Genomic DNA, 18855 nt, shown 5'->3' on the forward strand with positions numbered 1-18855 from the left:
TGTGTGTGTGTGTGTGTGTGTGTGTGTGTGTGTGTGTGTGTGTGTGTGCTCTTGTGTGAACATCAATTTGTGTAATCTCAACTCTACTGAGTTTATATATCAGGCTACATAGGCTACAGGCTATGGCTCTCAGAAGGCAGTGTGTCTTATCCTGATGTCTTATGCTAAAAAGTATGTGTTTGACTCTCCCTCTCTTTCTATTGCTCTCTCCCTCCTCTCTCTCTTTTTTCTCTTTTTCTTTTTTTTTCTCTCTTTCTCTCTGTCGGACTCTCGTAATTCAGCTCTAATCTCACTCCCTTCGATTTGCGAACAGCTGAAGTGGCAGGAAATCAAATTTCCAGCCCATTAACCACACCGTTGGGCTCCCTGATTTATTACAGCACAGGGCATTTCTTAGTGTGAACATTATCTGAGAATAAATCAATCTGCTACTGGAAACACTCCTGGAAAGTGGAGGTGGGTGTTACAGTACATTCAGGGGTGCGGGTGGTCAGGGTGCCAAAGACCTCTGTGGCAGAGCACAGAGAATGGAAGAGTGAGGGGGCGGAGGGTGTATGAAGAGTGAAAAAGAGATGGAGGGGGAGAATGAAAGAGAAAAAAGAGGGGGAGAGATGGAGACAGAGACAGAGAGAGGGAGAGAGAGGTATAACTCAGACTGATCAGCCAGCAGCTTTTTGCTAAAATCAGTCATGGGGGACCTTTCACCTCCCAGGGCTGGCTGACTCTTTGAATGCAGGGCGGTGTAATGCTTTCAGAAACAACTGCACTGCCTGCCCTTCTGCTCCTCTGCTCAGCCAAATGAAAAATGGACCATAACAGCAGAATTGAAAGAGAGCAAGAGAGGGGGAGGAATGGAGAGAGAGACAAAGTGTGAGAACAAGCTAGATGGGGGAGGAAGTGTGTGTGTGTGTGTGTGTGTGTGTGTGTGTGTGTGTGTGTGTGGAGTGTGAAGAGGAGAGAAAATAGGAAACAAAACAAGGCTCTTCAGTGTTGGAAATGCACTTGAACAATAGCGGTAATGAATAGCTCTTGTTGGTGAATGTGCTGTCAGTGATCTTCAATTCTGAGCCATTCCATCACTCCCTATGTAATGGCGTGTTATGGTGAGGCTTTGTCCACATACAGGCTTGCAGCTGCAGGTGTACATAGAAAAATACAAATCAAGTGTATACGTGCATGTGTGTATGCTAATCATTTCAGCATTAACAGTGCAGTTATTGCGACTGTTGTGTTGATGAAGTCACACTGGTTCTGAAAGGCCCAAGTGCTCAGCTGGTCAGCTTTGACAGACAGACAGACAGACACACAGACACAGACACAGACACAGACACACACACACACAGACACACAGACACACAGACACACAATCACCTTGAGTGTAAGCACAAACACCCAAGCACACTCATGCACACAAATACATGCATGCTTGCTGTTGTTTTGTGGCGCATTTCGGGGGTTTATAGATCCAAATTAGGAGTGTACTTTGGACTGTGCACACATGTTCACCCAACCTTTGCACAAGGGCTCCTTTAAACACAGATCAATAGGCACACTTGACATGCACCATTACTCTGATGAGGACATGGTGCAAGGAAAGGGAAGAGAAAGTGTGTGTGTGTGTGTGTGTGTGTGTGTGTGTGTGTGTGTGTGTGTGTGTGTGTGTGTGTGTGTGTGTGTGTGTGTGTGTGTGTGTGTGTGTGTGTGTGTGTGTGTGTGTGTGTGTGTGTGTGTGTGTGCAGCAGTCTGACATTTAAAGGGAAGCCAGGAGGTCATTTTTATTTCTGGAGGAGATGTCTGAGCACCCCTGGGATGCTCCTGCCCCTCTCGTGGAGAGAGAGGGAGGAGGATCCAGTGAGTGCTTTCTACTTCCTGCCTGACTACCATGCTGTTCTACCACAACGCTGTCCCTCGAGGACTCAGTTTACAAGCCAGCTAGACAGCCATCCATAAAGTCCTCATGGCCAGTAAAACATGCCTATGATGAATCCATGTCACAAATCATAAGAAAGGATACAACGTTTTCATTTCTGAAAGTCTGGGGTCTTCGATGATGAGCCAAAACATTTTTGGAGCTTCCTTTGAGTTTCTATGGACTGCACTGCAGCTGCCCAAGGTGACCCCTCACAAGCAGGGCAGCATCTCATCCTGGCTGCCCTGTGCCGACTGTGATCACCCACGGCTTCCTCTCCTTTGCCAAGACGGGCAGCCTTGTCTAAGAGCACTGTTTACTCTGCTCCTCAGTTCTGATCGATCTCTGTGCCCTTTTTTCTTCTTCTCAGAGATGTGCTGTTTGCTTGCTGGGAACTGTGTTTGCAGTGTGCGTGTAGTGTGTGTGTGTGTGTGTGTGTGTGTGTGTGTGTGTGTTTGCAGTGTACGTGTAGTGTGTGTGTGTGTGTGGGGGGGGGGGGGGGGGCGCTATGTTTCTTATTGTTTTTAAAATATTTTATATATTTTAACTATAGGTTTGCGTAAACATCCATAGTGCAGTCAGGATTGTTTGTGTGTATATATATATAATCTTTATTTATCATTGACATAACTGTACCGACCATAATTCAAGAGGAGAATTAATATAGCATGTAATATGCTTGCCCTTACCCTGCATGCAGTGTGCACTCAATCTAGATCCTCCCCACTCATGCTTCAGGCAGAAGAGGCTGTTAATCTGCTGGGCCAAAGGTGTTCTCTACCCTGGGCTTTTGCTTTTCCATCCATACTGTGACTGGGGTAGATACAGATGGAGAGGGAAGGACTCAAAATGGCTGAACGACAGATCCTGGAGCTGCTTACTCCACTAGGCCTGCTGTTTAGTCAGCAGCAGAGAACTGCTTTCACGCAGAGAACTAGGCCTCTCCATCAGAGATAGTGCCTCCAGCACAACCAGCTACACACATACACACATACACACAGACACAGACACACATGCACACACAGACACACATGCACACACACACTCACTTACCCTGCAAATGGCTGGTCACCCACACATAACAGACACATGCGATCCCTCTATTTCTGCACGAAAAGCAGGGCTGGAATGATTTATAACAAGCCATATCTAATGGATTGCCCCGGTGCTCGAGAAATTATGAAAAGAAATTAATTAGCCTTTGGCGACCCCTGTCCATCTCTCCTTCCCTGGCGAGCCCGCGCGGACGGAGGGAGAGAGTGGACGGGAGCGACCCTCCCAGCCCCTGACACCGGCCCGCCTGCGGTGGAGGTAATTAGAATTTAAATGGGACTGCTTCTGTCATGACAGAGCCCTGACCGCCCCATTACACAGAACCTAGAGAGATGAAAAGGGGGAGAAATAGAGAGAGAGAGGGAGAAGAACAGGAAGAGGAAGATGAAGAGGAAGAGAGGTTGAGGAAAAGAGAGAGGGAGACAGCAAAAGAAAGAAAGGCTTGACTTATGGGTTCTTTTGTTTGACAAAAGCCACAAGATGACATGCACATTTTGTCAAATAAATGAAAGACATACATTAGACATTTGCACAGTGATTTCCTCATACAAACACGTAATCTCATTCCTCCCATAAATTGTACTCCCCTTAAATCCCCACTCTGTGTTTCTGGCTCACAGTGTTGAGGGAAAGTCCTTAGAGATACGATAAATAATAAATGATGACATATATGTAAAACACTGTTTCACTTATGCGAAATAGGGGCACAGTGACAAACATAAGATTATCATTGCAAAATATTATCAGGGGATTTTGCCGTATTTTACTGTTGAGCTGCCTTGGGCTGCCCAGTTGTTATCATAAGAAGAGAGCACATAGGAAAAGTGCAAATATTGCGAGCTATGTAGAATTTACACTATAAGTGTGCTTTGTTTTCCCTTATTTAATTCTAGGCATTTTTAGATATTGAAGGGGACAGAATACTGAATTTGTCCAAGACTTTGATACCATAGGAAGGTTATCATAAGGTCACACTAACGTATACTCTAAGCTAACATAATGGTTAATGACTTCCAGATTGCATTCCTGATTATGTATAATATATTAATTATACAGTATAAATAATATGTAGCGCGCGCATAAACTTAGTTGAGTTGTGCACGCACATGTGTGTATATGTATGTATGTTCATTCATGTCTATACTCAGTAGAAAATGGAACAATCTAATATAATTCCTTAATTAATGGATTAACAGCCTGACATGTCCAGCAGTGCTCCTTTAGAAAAAGAAAGTTATCAGGCTTTATATAGTGTTAGATCATTCTCTTTATACTATGAAAGGATTAATCAAAGAGTAAACAATGAGTATTTGTTTCTGTCTCTTTGCATGACTGTATGAAGAATAACATTTGTCAGATAAAATTTGTAATTAGACTTCTGAAAGGACTTGGCAAACAGCTTGCGTCTCATTTATATTCAGTTTCACGACATGACAAAACACATTTGTAAAATTTTTCTTTTTTTTCTTTTCCAAAAGAAATGAAAAAATACATCTGTGCCCAAAAGCTGAGAGAAGAGCATTTCAGTTGAAGCCGTCTTCCATCACCCTTTGTGTCCTTTTTCCCTCAAAAAGATCTCAACAGATTTTTTCCTGTAAATCCACACTGTTCAACCACGGGTTCTCATGTGTATAGAGACATCCTTCAATGAAAGATGAAAATGGAACTGGAGCAGAGGGTATGTGCCTGTAACAACGCAGCGTAAAAAAATGCAAAGGACACTCTTTGTTCTGAGCCTGTGGTCTCAACCTGGAGAAGTTCAATGATCTCTATTCTGGTCATATCCCTTGACACTGAAAAAGAGAGAACCTTTTTCAGGATGCTCGAAGGAAGAAAGAAATAGAAAGGAATGAAAAACTGGAGAAAATCCCACTACAGGAGGTTTCATGTTTTTTAGGGCAATGGTGGTTTTTTTCACATCCATAAACAACTCCTGTTTGGAAGGGGAGACATCCTCGCTGGTCACGGGCTAAATGTGAAAATAATAGCTGACTGGTGAATGCCCAGACGTGGAGGGGCCATTGGGAAGTTCGGGAATTTTACTGGTGGGCCGGTCTTGCGAGGGCCAGTCAATAAAAAAAAACCGTTATATGACCCCAGGGATGTGCACACATATTTTTGGGGGGTGGGTGCTCAAGTAAAAAAAAAGGCACCCTCCTCACTGACATTTATTTTAATAACAATAAAGTTACCTACAGTACCAATTTCCAATCTCACTGTTCCTGTTTTAATTGTTTGTATAAGCTTTGACACACTAAATATTGCTCTTTTTAAAGCAGCAGTAAGTAGGTTTGGTGTAAAACTAGTAGTTAGCTAACCACTTAGAAGGTATGCAAACCCCTGCAAACCAACAGCCGAGTTGGCACAGATAAAATCTTGCTAACATGCTAACTAGTGTCTTTTGGTAAGATAGCAGGTAATGTGCTTATGAAGGCATGCATTTTAAATGTAAAGTTCAAGGTTTATTACAAGGCCTACTCAAAAGGTCTTTGTTGACAATTCATAGCCTACTTAGTGTGAACCTTGTTTATACAAACATGAAAGTAAACATTAGAGCAATTGTTTATTGTTTGAAATTTATATTTTTAAGGTGTCAATCAATCAATCAATCAATCAATTCAATTTTATATAGCGCTTCTCTATATACCCGAAGTCGCTTTACAGAGTCCAGAGTCCAGTAGTCATACACACACAGTCATACCGGTGGTGGTAAGCTACCTCAGTAGCCACAGCTGCCCTGGGGCAGACTGACAGAAGCGTGGCTGCCAATCAGCGCCAACGGCCCCTCCGACCACCACCAACATTCATTCACATTCACACAATGCAATGCATGTCTTTATGATGGTGGGGGAAACCGGAGTACCCGGAGTAAACCCACGCAGGCACGGGGAGAACATGCAAACTCCACACAGAAAGGACCTGGAACGACCTGGAAGGACCGGGATGCGAACCCAGGGCCTTCTTGCTGTGAGGCGACAGTGCTAACCACTGAGCCACCGTGCTGCCCCCAGGTGTCTATCATTAAAGGATAATTAAGAGATTCCCTTCAATCTGTAAACACCTAACTCCTTAATAATCCCATGAATTTTGATTAACTGTAAAACCGTAATCATGCCTTGTATAACATACATATTTCAGGACATTGTTCTCAAGTAGTAACTAAGGGCTTAGTTAGTTTCAAGGTAAAATGCAGGGAGCATGTTTGCCAATTAAGAGTCCCTTAATATACATTACAATTGTATTATGTACAGGAACTTTTGCATAGTTTCAGGGGCAAACCAAGGGGAATGTAAGTGCCTTGTAAGAGTTTTATGTTTGAAGTGATCGTTGCCCCACAAGAAAGGGGTGACAGATAGGCTAACGTTTCTGATATCCAAATATAATTGCGTAAACAATTGTAAACTAATAACCATGTAATTCATATTTATTTGTTTACAAGTTGCCTCACAAAAGAACTAGCGAGTCCACTCGTTTTCATTGACAAGGCCAGACCAGTTTGTTTGTTGTGAAGCTTAACGGTGGGCTGTTCTGATCTAAGTTAGGCCCATTGCAGGCTGCATGGAGATGTTTTAATGTTGGTTTAATTTCACAACAGTGACAAACAATGCTGAGGCGGCATAGGGCACTTTGTCTTTACCTGGCTGTCACAAATGAAGGCAAGTAAAGGCAAGCCAGAGAGATGTGTATGTTCCTCTGCAGAATGCTTGATTTGAATGCGTTAACTTAGGTTGCTGTCACAAGGGAAGGGTAGGAGCTTGGGAAGTCTCACAGAATTACAATTCAAATGCAATTGTCAGGCATAGTAAATAAATAAAAGAATAGCTACCATGAGCCAAATTAAACATGGTTAAAAAAGACACACACCTAAAACACAAACAGTACAAACAACAGATTGTTTTTAAATGAATGATTAGTTGATCGATAAATGCGTCAGCTCGAATTTGGTGTATCAAATTAGGGCCATTTGACAGCAATTCTGGGCTGCTATTTGTTGCTAGTCTGTCCTGTGAATGCTTGTGTTGAAAAGGCAGCTATTACCCATTTTCTCATATTTTTGCCTTTACCTAAGTGGCATAAATTACCCAACAGAGAGAGAGAGAGAGAGAGAGAGAGAGAGAGAGAGAGAAAGAGAGAGAGGGAGATAGAGATAGAGAGAAAGAGAGATGCGCTTTCTCTGAAGACGTCTCCCGTCTCTGCAGGAGGAGACAGGACAGTGAACAGCCAGTGTTTCTCTTGTCCTTCATCTTGACTTTACCCAAGCTCACAGAGGCCCCTCATTTTCCCCTCTCACAATTCCCTCTCTTTCTTTCAGTGTGTGAAGTGGTGGGAATCAGCACCGCTAATAGTGTGTACAGTGTCATCAAAGGGGTCCGTTAACAAGGGTCTTGACAAATATTATTTATATTGGATCTTGACTCTTCTGTGTCACCCCATGCATCATAATAACCACGATTGCTGCCAGGCGTTTACGTGCTACATAATGGGGCTTTTAGCATGCTGATACAAACTCATCTCTCTCTCTCTCTCTCTCTCTCTCTCTCTCTCTCTCTCTATATATATATATATAGCCTATAATCGGTGTACTCTGTTTGAAGGGCTGGCACGTGTGCTGAATTGGTAGTTTTTTGTATATATATATACAAAAAACTACCAAACTACCAATTCAGCACACGTCCCAGCCCTTCAAACAGAGAGAGTAAGACTGAGACAATGGGGGAAGGAACAGGCTGGAGACCAAAAAAAATATGGAGATATCTGCCATCACAGATTAAAGATCTATTTGGAAAAGCAGACGGTGATGTTGAAACCACTCACAACCCAAGCAAGATCATAAAACGCTGTTGGCAAGCTCATAACAGGCCTAAACGCTGACAGTTATCACAGATTATTTGTTGCTGGCTGCTTTCGGTGTACTGCCAACTTGCTCCTTCTCTGTGTGTCCACACAGCAGAGGGGAGAAGAAAGCAACGGCAGGTAGTTGAAATAAATGTGCGCGCTGGGTATAATTCTCCTCACACCACTAGCTGTCAGTGGGAGCAGAGCAGCTGCAGATGGATGGCTGCTGCCTGCTTCCTTCTTCAGACTCTTTGCATCTGAGAACATACGTTTGTGTGTTGTTGGCAAGGTAGAGAGGGAACGGAATTGAAATGTGTGTTTTTATCTGATGGTTTAAATAGAGTGTGTGCATGTAGGTGTTTTTGGATGTCAGTGTGTGTGTGTGTGTGTGTGTGTGTGTGTGTGTGTGTGTATGTTTGTGTGTTTATAGATGTGAGATGTATGTATATCTCTTTGTGTACCCGTATGTTTGTTTCTGTGCACTGAACGACTGCAGGGTTCTGTATTGGATGCAGACAGGTTAGGCCATGTCTCCTATAGGAAAACCACTGGAATGCAGTCTTTGTGTCAGTCAGCACAGTGGCTGAACAATCCACCACCAGCCCACTTAGAATAACATACTGCATTCTTCTGTGCACAAACAAACAACAGTGGATGGGAAACAGCGGTGAAGTTGGTCTCCTCCTGCTCCTATTGATATGTTTACTCATACTCTGCTTCACTGTGAGCAACAGGGAGATCAGTGCTGGGAGAATATCCAGAATCCTGCAGTAAGACAGTGAATACCTCTGTCCATATGTGTGGTGTGTGTGTGTGTGTGAGAGAGAGAGAGTGTGTGTGTGTGTGTGTGTGTGTGTGTGTGTGTGTGCATGCGCACTGCTTTTGTTTGTGTTGTTCATTGAGGTCAGTGCGCAGATGAGTTCTCCCTCTCTCTAATTGGCCGCCTCTGCTTTTAAGATGTTTACCACTGTGTGTTCTCTCTTGATCATACTGATATTTATACACGGTATATTTATACCACTGCCCCATGCAGGATTTAAAAAGTCTGATTTTACTCAGCTTCATTAGCTGTGCATATCAGAACCACAGGTACTCCACACTGGAACACATACCAGAAGATAAATGAAGGCACACGCAAATATGTATTTGCATTGTCTGTTCATACACTGTTGGAACATGAACCATATGTGAAAACTCTCCCATTAATACTGTGCTTAAATGTAAACAGCACAGGGGATTCTCGTCAGGCGGTGGCATTGACCTTGAGGCGAGAGGTCAGCGACCAAATTTACACAGAGAGCTGGTAATGTGCTGGGGGGGGAGGTACTGAGTGGAGCGTGGGGGCAAGTGGAGTTCTGCGCGGGGAGGTTTAGGAAGGAAAAAAAAAAGGAAAAAGGAATATGCTGAGCAAAAATTGCTCGGGAGGAAATGAGCAGCTCAGTGTTGGGCTTAATGTCACTTTGACCTCTCCCGCGTTACTCATCCCGCTTAAGATGAGGCAGTCGCGCACAAACACACACACACACACATACACACACACACACACACACACACACACACACACACATGCATACACACATGGAGGACTTGGCTAACAAGCGTGCAGTTGGAATGAAACTTCCATATCTGCACTAATAACCAGGGTTCCAGGATGGAGCTGCTGGCTCCTGTAATCACTGAACTGTAGGTTCACTGTGAAGCCAATGGTGTATGTGTGTGTGTGTGTGTGTGTGTGTGTGTGTGTGTGTGTGTGTGTGTGTGTGTGTCCCTACACAACTGGTTGTGACATTCAGTCATGGCTTAGTGAGGCAGATGACAGGTTTAGGTGAGTGTAATCTCTTTGGACTAGCATATACCTTCACTGAACACACCCACACAGTAAATGAGATGGAATATGTAATCACCAGTGCTGAGCTCATGTGTATTGATGCATAGCTCAGGACAGTTATTAGGGATTTCCTCCTTTGCATAGGCTAAACACACCAAATGCTAAACACACCACAGACATTTGTCTGTCTGAGCTGAGGCAGTGAATATCTTATTATCTTTAGATTAGTATTAGTTGCTCTTTAGAACTGTACATTATTTGCTTCCACACATACTATATTTCATATTCATTAATTCAGTGTAATTTAATGTAATGTGTTATTCAATTGCATTATTTACATTTACTTTGAGCAAGACCCCATACATTCATGCATACTCTGGATCCTCTAAAGTCTAAATCCACAGAAGTTTTTTGCAACTCTTTCAATTCAAATTCATAAGGTAATATAGTCATTAGGAAACTGTGACAGAATGCAAAATTGGGAGTGTTAGAAGGGCATATCCTGCTGATTCTCAGTATCTTGGTGTACGTGCATGTGAGTGTGTCAGTGTGTGTGTGTATGCGTGTGTGTGTGTGTATGCGTGTGTGTGTGTGTGTGTGTGTGTGTGTGTGTGTGTGTGTGTGTGTGTGTGTGTGTGTGTGTGTGTGTGTGTGTGTGTGTGTGTGTGTGTGTGTGTGTGTGTGTGTGTGCGCGTGTGTGTGTGTGTGTGCAAAGTATTGTTAAAATGAAAGATCTGCATTCCTCCTATGGGTACCACTACAATTTCCCTCCTTGGGATTGCCCTATTTTGTTTAGCTTGTTAGCTTAACAGGATGAACTCACTAGGGGGAGAAGACGCTATTAGCCCAAACTGCAAGTGAAAATCCAGACCTGACAAATCGATTCCCTTTCATCTCTCCACCGTGCCCGACTGCGTGTTAGAGTCATTTTCTATGTGTTTCTCTCAGACTTTTGACTGTTTAATTCTACGTGGTGCTGCAGCTTTCATATCCCCAATGGAATGTTTTTTTAAATGCACCAAATATCTTTAGTTTGGCTGAAGTGAAAGGAAGGTGCTTTTCACCGACGTGCTCATGCTTTACAGCTAAATCCAAAACATGCAAACCTGCTGAAGGGCATTTTTTCTTTGACAGATAGAATTTAAATGATCTCTTAAAATCAAAGTTGTTTATCCAAAGCGTTATGTTGTCTTTTGTTTGTGTGGTGGCTTCGGTGAGTTGTCTTCCCCTTGAAACCAGATGTGTCATTCAGCCAGGTGTGAATAAAGGTAGCCGACATGTCCAGCCTGTCAGCTTATCTGACAGCTTCCATGTCCTTGTCTTTATTCCTCTCCTTCACTCACTCATTCACTCACTCGCTCGCTCTCTCTCCCATTCTCTTTTTGCAGATCAGAGTATGACCTGGACTATGACTGCTACCAGGAGGACTTCTATGACAGGTACTGTCAGTGGACTCAGTGGAAGCCCTTTAAGTGCTGTCTGTCAGATGGGGAGACAGGGGGCCTTGAAATATTGGCCCTCTATCCCTTCAGCCTCCTCCCTTCTGTCAGAAATACCTCCCCCTGTCTCACTCACTGCCCCATCCATCTATCTAATGGACTCTCTCTCTCTCTCTCTCTCTCTCTCTCTCTCTCTCCCCCCTCTCTCTCTCCCTCACACACACACACAGATACACACACACAGATACACACACACAGATACACACACACAGATACACACACACACACACACACACACACACACACACACACACACACACACACACACACACATACAAACTGTTTATCCATCCAGGTGTTTACTTCCATCAAATCTAGCTTGTCAGGGATCTAACTCCACCAGGACAATTTGTCCACAGCTTGCATCATATACATGTAAAACCCATCTTTTAATAGACAGACATATCTCATCTATGCCTTTCAGCAGTAATGTGTAAAGAACCCATGAAGAATGATCTTGGTTGCTCTTGGTTTTTGACACAGTGATGTCTTATGAATCTGGTTTAGCGTAAAGCTTAGAGTAAACATCACAGCTTAGGCACTTCAAAGAAGAAACACCAGGCTGATCTACAGGTATCAGCTACGTGATTAGCTTTTAATTACTTCAACAGTGCAAATAATCGTCTGTTTAGATGTTGGGAAATTTCATAACTGTAGTCATTGGGAGTTGTTTGAATCCTTCTGCGCACCTATGCAAGTATCTCCAACGTCTTTGAATCCCTCTGTTAGTAAATGAGAGGGCAGCTGAGCAAGCTACAAAGTTTAAAAATGCAATTTTGCATGTTTAAATGGGATTTCAGGAAAAAAAAGTTTTGGTCATTTTTGCTCTGTTGTCACACAAAGACTTGCAGAACTCTGTGAGCATAGACCTGCTGACAAAGCACACTTAGTAAGTGTATGAAAACCCGACTCTACCTGCAGCTAAAGGTATCTGTTTATGCAGATATCGCTGGGAGTGTGATGAATGACTAATGTGTGTGAGGGGGTGTTTTCATATATATATGTGTGTGTGTGTGTGTGTGTGTGTGTTTATCCAGGCGCCCAGTGCGCTGCTGTCTGACAGTTGTGTCCTGATCCAGCTGCGAGCTCCCACTCTCCCTCTCTCCCCCTCTCTGGTCTGTGTACATTCTTACTCATAATTGCTTTGAGAGCCAGGCGCCTCCCTGAGCTCAAGCGTAGGTGACACGGGTCATTCATGAACAGACCAGTCAGCAAGTTTAAAAAAGGCCTCGCTGTTGAATGTGCATCTCTCTGCTTAACTCACCTCCTTCCTCTGACACGCACACACACACACACACACACACACACACACACACACACACACACACACACACACACACAAACACAGAAAAAAAACTCTCTCTCTCTCTCTTTCTCACACATTTCTTTTCCCTAGTTGTGTTGTGCCATGGCCTATATGCTTGCAGCATGGCTTTGCCACCTCTTAGCTTTACTCATTTGGGCTGCATGTCATGTGCTGCAGGTATGAGTACAGAACATGATGGAGGTCATATCTAAGATAGACACCTATTGTACGCTACCTTGCTATAAGACCCACGGCATCCCTGATGTAAGGTCCTTCTTTGCTGGGCGCCTAAGCTGCGTGGCTGTGCGGTGCTTGGAGAGAGATGTAGTGGGGGTCTTGCTGAGCCAGAGATATTCATTAGAGGGGCTCTGGCTCGAGGAAAAGCCCATATTGGCAGCAGCCCGTCTGGCCATAATCAGCCTGTCAGGCACTTGGCACTCAACAAATAATGCACAGCAACAAGCGCTCCTTCACCAAGCAGCCAGCTATCACTGTCTGCCATGCAGGAGTGACTGTGCTCTGGATGGGACAGCTGAGATAGGAGTGTGGGAGCGGGGGCTGGAGACTGAGGTAAGGGATGTGACGGATGGGACAGAGGCAGAATACAAATGCCTCTTTGTGACAAACCAGCGGTTGAAGTGTGTGTGTGTTTGTGTGTGTGTGTGTGTGTGTGTGTGTGTGTGTGTGTGTGTGTGTGTGTGTGTGTGTGTGTGTGTGTGTGTGTGTGTGTGAGCATGTTTAATTTTGTCAGGAGTGGCACAATGATGGAACACTTGCTTTGAAGTAGACCAAACCAAATTTTGAAGAATTGTTTGTCGATGCCTCTGGTCTCTCTCTCTCTCTCTCTCTCTCTCTCTCTCTCTCTCTCTCTCTCTCTCTCTCCCTGTTTCCAGCTGGCCACACAGTCTCTCGTCTGCCTCTCTGCCTGCAGGTTTCCTTTGTCTCTGCTGGCACTAGGGGACAGTTCGGCTCCCTGGGGGAGTGCTTAGGAGAGCCCTGGCATTTCTTTCCACCACAACATTTCTTACCAACTCCACAGAATTGTGTCGTCATGCTGTGAGAGTGTTCAAATGAAAGAAAAAAAATGGATGGTATTTGTACGTGTGTGACTTTGTGGTTAAGGGTTGGAGAATGTCAGTGTAAAGGTTTGTGTGTTTTTGGTGCACAGCGTTAGCCTTTCCTGATCCATCACCCTTAAACTTGGGAGCGGTTTTCCTCCTGCTCTTTGTGTGTGTTTGCAGCCATTAATGCTGTCGAGCTGTTTCCCTCGCTCTGCTAATGAGGCATGGCATCTAATAACCCCCAACGTGATGGAGATGAGGAAAAAGGTCTCTGTGTGTGTGTGAGTCAGACAGAGAGTACCGGGAGAGATTATGTGTGGCTCTTTTACTTTCGGTTTGTTTGTGAGGGGGTAAAAGGGAGTAAATTGTTTTCTCTCTGTGTGTGTGTGTTGTGTGTGTGCAATTAAGGCTCTGAGGGCCCTGCATTTTTTCTTACCTCCCATTACCATTTCTCTCTCTGTCTCTCTCTCTCATACACACGCATAAACACACACACACACACACACACATAAACACACACAGACACACACACACACACACACACACACACACAAACACACACACACACACACACACATTCACACACACACAAAAGCACTGGTCACCCTCGTGTTTCTGTAATGGCAGTGGCATCACAAATCACTGGGCCTCAGCAGTTGGCACAGCTGACTGGAGCAGCCAGTGATCCAGCAGAAGTGCTCAGCAGAGCAGACTGCTTCTGTCAAAGAGAGAGAGAGGGAGAGAGGTAGTGGAGAAAAATAAGAGAGTGATCAAAGAATGAAGAGAATGTAGAGGTAGAAGTGGAAGGAAAGGGGATGAAGGGAATAGGAGATGAGGAGAAGAAAGCAGGAACCAGTGGAGGATGGGAAAGAGATAATGATCGGATGAAAGGGTGATAAACTGAGACAGAAAAGTTAGAGAAAGAGGTGAATGAGTTAAATAGGGGTAAAGATGGAAAACGCTGGCGAGAGGAGAAGAGAGAAAATAAGGAGGGTTAAGAAGATAGAGAGGAGGAGGAGGTGGAGGAGGAGGATGGATGGACGGATGGTTGGAGAGATGGATAAAGGGAGGGGGGGTGGGAGGACAGGGCTGACAGTATGAAAAACGAGCCTTTCACTCTGAGGCCCTGGTCGGCGTGAGGAGCTAATTCAGCTGCCTCAGACTGATGGGCGATAAGCGCCTGACTGCCCCTCTCTTCTCCTCGCTCCACTGTCCTCTCTCTCTCTCTCTCTCTCTCTCTCTCTCTCTCTCTCTCTTTCTTATTTCACACTCTCTCTCTCTCTCTCTCTCTCTTTCTTATTTCTCACTCTCTCTCTCTTGCTCTTTCTTATTTCTCACTCTCTCTCTCTCTCTCTCTTACTCCACTACACACTCCAGTGTTGTCATCTTGTCTCTTTTGAATTTTTTTTTCCTCCGGTGGCGTGTTCTTTTCAGCCTTTGCCGGAGAAAACACTCAACGATGATTTTCAATTTACTTTGCCCAGGGTCCACATGATTTGGCCTTGCACAGCTGGCTGATGCGATAGATGGAGTGAGTGTGTGTGTGTGTGTGTGTGTGTGTGTGTGTGTTCGCACATGTGAGTATGTGTGTATACCAATACCTGCACAGCGTGCGCATCTCACATGCTGTGTGTACACGCCTACATAGAAAGTGTGTGAATGAATGTCTGTGCGTGTGTGTATGTGTGTTGTATTCTCTCTCTCTCTCTCTCTCCCTCTCTCACTCTCTCTCTCTCTCTCTCTCTCTCTCTCCCTGTGTGTGTGTGTGCGTCTGCGTGTGGGTGTGTGTGTGTCTGTGTGTGTGTGTGTGTGTGTGTGTGTGTGTGTGTGTGTGTGTGTGTGGGTTCGCCTCTCTGTGTTGATAACAAGCTGCCGCGTGGAGAAAGCTGCCCTTCCAGAGTGCTAATCCCCACACATCCTCTGAGCCGCTCCCATTGTCTTTGTCAGGGATCCCTTCTTCTACGGCTGCACTTCAAAGCCCCTGTGTGTTCCGGCCCCCGTTCAGCGGGGAAAAGTCGGTGCGAAAAAAGACTTAAAACTACCTTAAGTCGGAGTCTCCGAGAATAAAGACCTCTTTACCACCGAGAGACATTCACAGACTCCTAATCACACCCGCTATGGTAGCCTGCTAATACGTGCACTCCACAATGCGTTGTGTCCTTGTTTGGTGTTGAGGGCTTTTATTTTTTTTTCAAGAAAAACCTCTCCTTCTCTCCTTTTCTTCCGTTTGGCATAGCAGTGGCTCATGTGGCACGGTGCCTTGCTGTGTACGGCAGGGATGCAGATTTCGATTTTACTCCGAAGGCAAATGTTTTTCAACAGCTTATCAAAAGCCTGCACTGTTTGAGTGGCACCCAGTGCAATTATGAAGCCTACGCAAAATCACAAAACAGCGTTGCTTGTTTCTCTGCTTGCCAATTAACTGCAGTGAGTTCAAAGCTTTTTATTTCTCTTGTAAAAGAAGAGGAAGTAAAAAAAAGGCAAGCCTCTTCAGCACGGTGGTATAACTGTAGTTTTTTTAAAGGTGCTATAGGCAGGTCTTGTGAGGATGACCCTGGTCAAGCAAATGAATACATCCAATTTGAAAGTAAACTCTCAACACCTTTTGAACAGGACCTGCTGAGGTGTATGTGGGCAAATGTTAGCTTGAGGATGTGTGTGTGTCTGTGTGCATGTGTGTGTGTGTGTGTGTGTGTGCGTGCGTGCGTGCACGGGGCGTGCACCACTGTGTAATAGTTTACTTTGACTCGTCTGCTTAGTTGTGGATTATAAGATTAAAGGCTCTCTGGCTTGCCTAATCCTGTCTCCTTGATACACTCTTAATCAGCACACACTTTGAGCTGTCACTCACAGATACAGATATGGGCTTTTGACCCGGGCGCCTCCACCCGCGACAGCCCGAGCGGGCCCAGCACTGTCCGGCCTCATTAGCAGCCAGACCCTCTATCTCCGTCTCTCTCCGACTGCCTTCTGTGAGCTCAGGTTGCAGACACCACAGAGGCCTGCTGCTCATTATTGTTTTTTAGTTGAGCCTCCAAAAGGTTTTGATTTTTGCCCATACTCATAATGAATATAATTTGGTGGAGAAGAAATCCAATCGAGTCACAATGAGGTCTCTGGTGTTTTTTCTTCATTATTTATTTATGTACCAGTAGCAGTGCAACTCATCGACTTCTCGAGTGCCCTGGCTGTTATTTGAGTGGGTTCCCTCACCTCCAGTGAAACGATCAGCGTTAATCAATAGGTCTTTTAGTTTGCCTGATTATAATGCGCTGTCTGGCTGCAGGTGCTCGGCTGCCGTGCTTTGCAGGGCTATGCTATCACTTTTAAACATTAAACACGTACAAGCTTAAAGACTCCTCATCTCACACATCTCTTGAAGGTTGTTATCTCTGACCTTTTCACACAGTGTGGAGCTGGAACACACACACATATACACATACAAACTAACACCCACACACCTCACACACACACACACACACACACACACACACACACACACACACACACACACACACACACACACACACACACACACACACACACACACTCAGAGACGGCCTCTCTGTTTTTTATTGCTACTATCAGTGGCCCCTGCATGACACTCTGTGGTAAGCTCTGCTGTCATCCTCACCACTGCGATACCAGGAAGCTGAAGATTGGCTGTGACAGTACCAATTTGATTCCCAGGAAGATAGAGGTGCATCAGTTGTGGATGGGGACGGTGGGGTTGTGGTGGCAGAGTAGGGGGTGGAAAGTAAAAGATTTGATGAAGGGCTGAAAGTGAAAGATCACATGAAAGGGCGAAAGAGGAAGAGTGATGGAAGCAGAAAATATGGAAATTTTGCACGGCCTGGGTAACACTTTATTTTTTTAAAAGAGAGGGTTGTATCAAATCTGTTTACTCACTCTCTCATTCTTCCTCCTCTTTCCTTTTCCCATTCTTTATCTCTCTCTCCCTCCCTCCCTCTCTCTCTCTCTCTTCTCCATCATCTTTTTCCCTCCATTAGAGGACTGTCCCCTCTTGAGCCATTACACTAAGTACACACTCAGTCATTCTCTAGGTAAATAGGATCATTTTTAATAACTACCAGTGTTAACACTGCGGGTGCGCAGACGCGGGGGGCCCGGTCCCTTCTGTGTGATTAAGAGGAACGGGCGTCCTCTCCTGAACCTCTCAGTCCTCTCTGGCTCCGGCTCCCATCCATCCTGTGCCTCTGTCAGATCTGATTTCTCCCCGCTGTCAAGCCCCCTCCCCGGGTGTCATTCATCACCACCCAGACTCAAACGCTTACAGACAGGGAGACAGGTGGTAGACGACACCGATACTGTATACACACACACTCACTCTCTCACACACACACACACACACACACATATGCATGCGCGCACACACACACACACACACACACACACACACACACACACACACACACACACATCTGCATGCACACACACACTCACACATATGCACGCACTCACACACACACACACACACACACACACACACACACACACACAAATGCATGCGCGCACACACACACACACACACACACACACACATACACACACACACATACACACACACACACACACATGCATGCACACACACACACACACACACACACATACAGTGGGGAAAATAAGTATTTGAACCCCTGCCGATTTCACAAGTTTGGCCACTTGCAAAGAAATGTGTGATCTATAATTGTAATGGTAGGTGTATTTTAACAGTGAGAAATAGAATATCAACAAACAAATCCAGAAAACTGCATTTTATAACATTTATGACTTTATTTGTATTTGATGCAAAAAATAAGTATTTGAACCCCAAAGCACAGCAAGAATTCTGGCTCCCAATGACCAGTTATGTGCCCAAGAAGCACACAGATTAGTCCTCATTAGGCCTAACAAGGTACACCTGATCTCAACTGGTGACGTGTATAAAAGAAACCTGTCCAAAGAATCATACTTCACACCTTCAACCTCACCACCATGGGCAAGACCAAAGAGTTGACCAAGGACGTCAGAGATAAGATTGTAGACCTGCACAAGGCTGGAATGGGTTACAAAACCATCGGCAAGCAGCTTGGTGAGAAGCAGACAACTATTGGTGCGATTATTCGTAAATGGAAGCAACACCAAACAACTGTCCATCGCTCTAGGTCTGGGGCTCCATGCAAGATATCCCCTCGTGCGGTATCGGTGATCATCCGAAAGGTGCAGAATAACCCCAGAACTACACAGGGGGAGCTTGTGAATGATCTCAAGGCAGCTGGGACCACAGTCACCAAGAAAACCATTGGCAACACACTACGCCGTAATGGTTTGAAGTACTGCAGAACTCGCAAGGTCCCCCTGCT

General features: G+C 44.8%; 1 protein-coding gene across 2 annotated transcripts in view; it reads left to right on the top strand.

Annotated features, from left to right (window-relative positions):
- Positions 1-18855, top strand: part of LOC105906519 (heterogeneous nuclear ribonucleoprotein C-like) — a 62934-nt gene that overhangs the window by 35887 nt on the left and 8192 nt on the right. The window contains exon 3 of one of the 2 annotated variants that reach the window (XM_031569301.2): positions 11015-11065. The exons of the other annotated variant lie outside the window; for it this stretch is intronic. Coding sequence (XP_031425161.1) covers positions 11015-11065 — 51 coding nt within the window. The remainder of the gene's footprint in view (positions 1-11014; positions 11066-18855) is intronic. 2 annotated transcript variants of the gene reach the window in all.

This window comes from Clupea harengus, chromosome 6 (genome assembly GCF_900700415.2).
Source record: "Clupea harengus chromosome 6, Ch_v2.0.2, whole genome shotgun sequence".
In the NCBI taxonomy this organism is placed as follows: Eukaryota; Metazoa; Chordata; class Actinopteri; order Clupeiformes; family Clupeidae; genus Clupea; species Clupea harengus.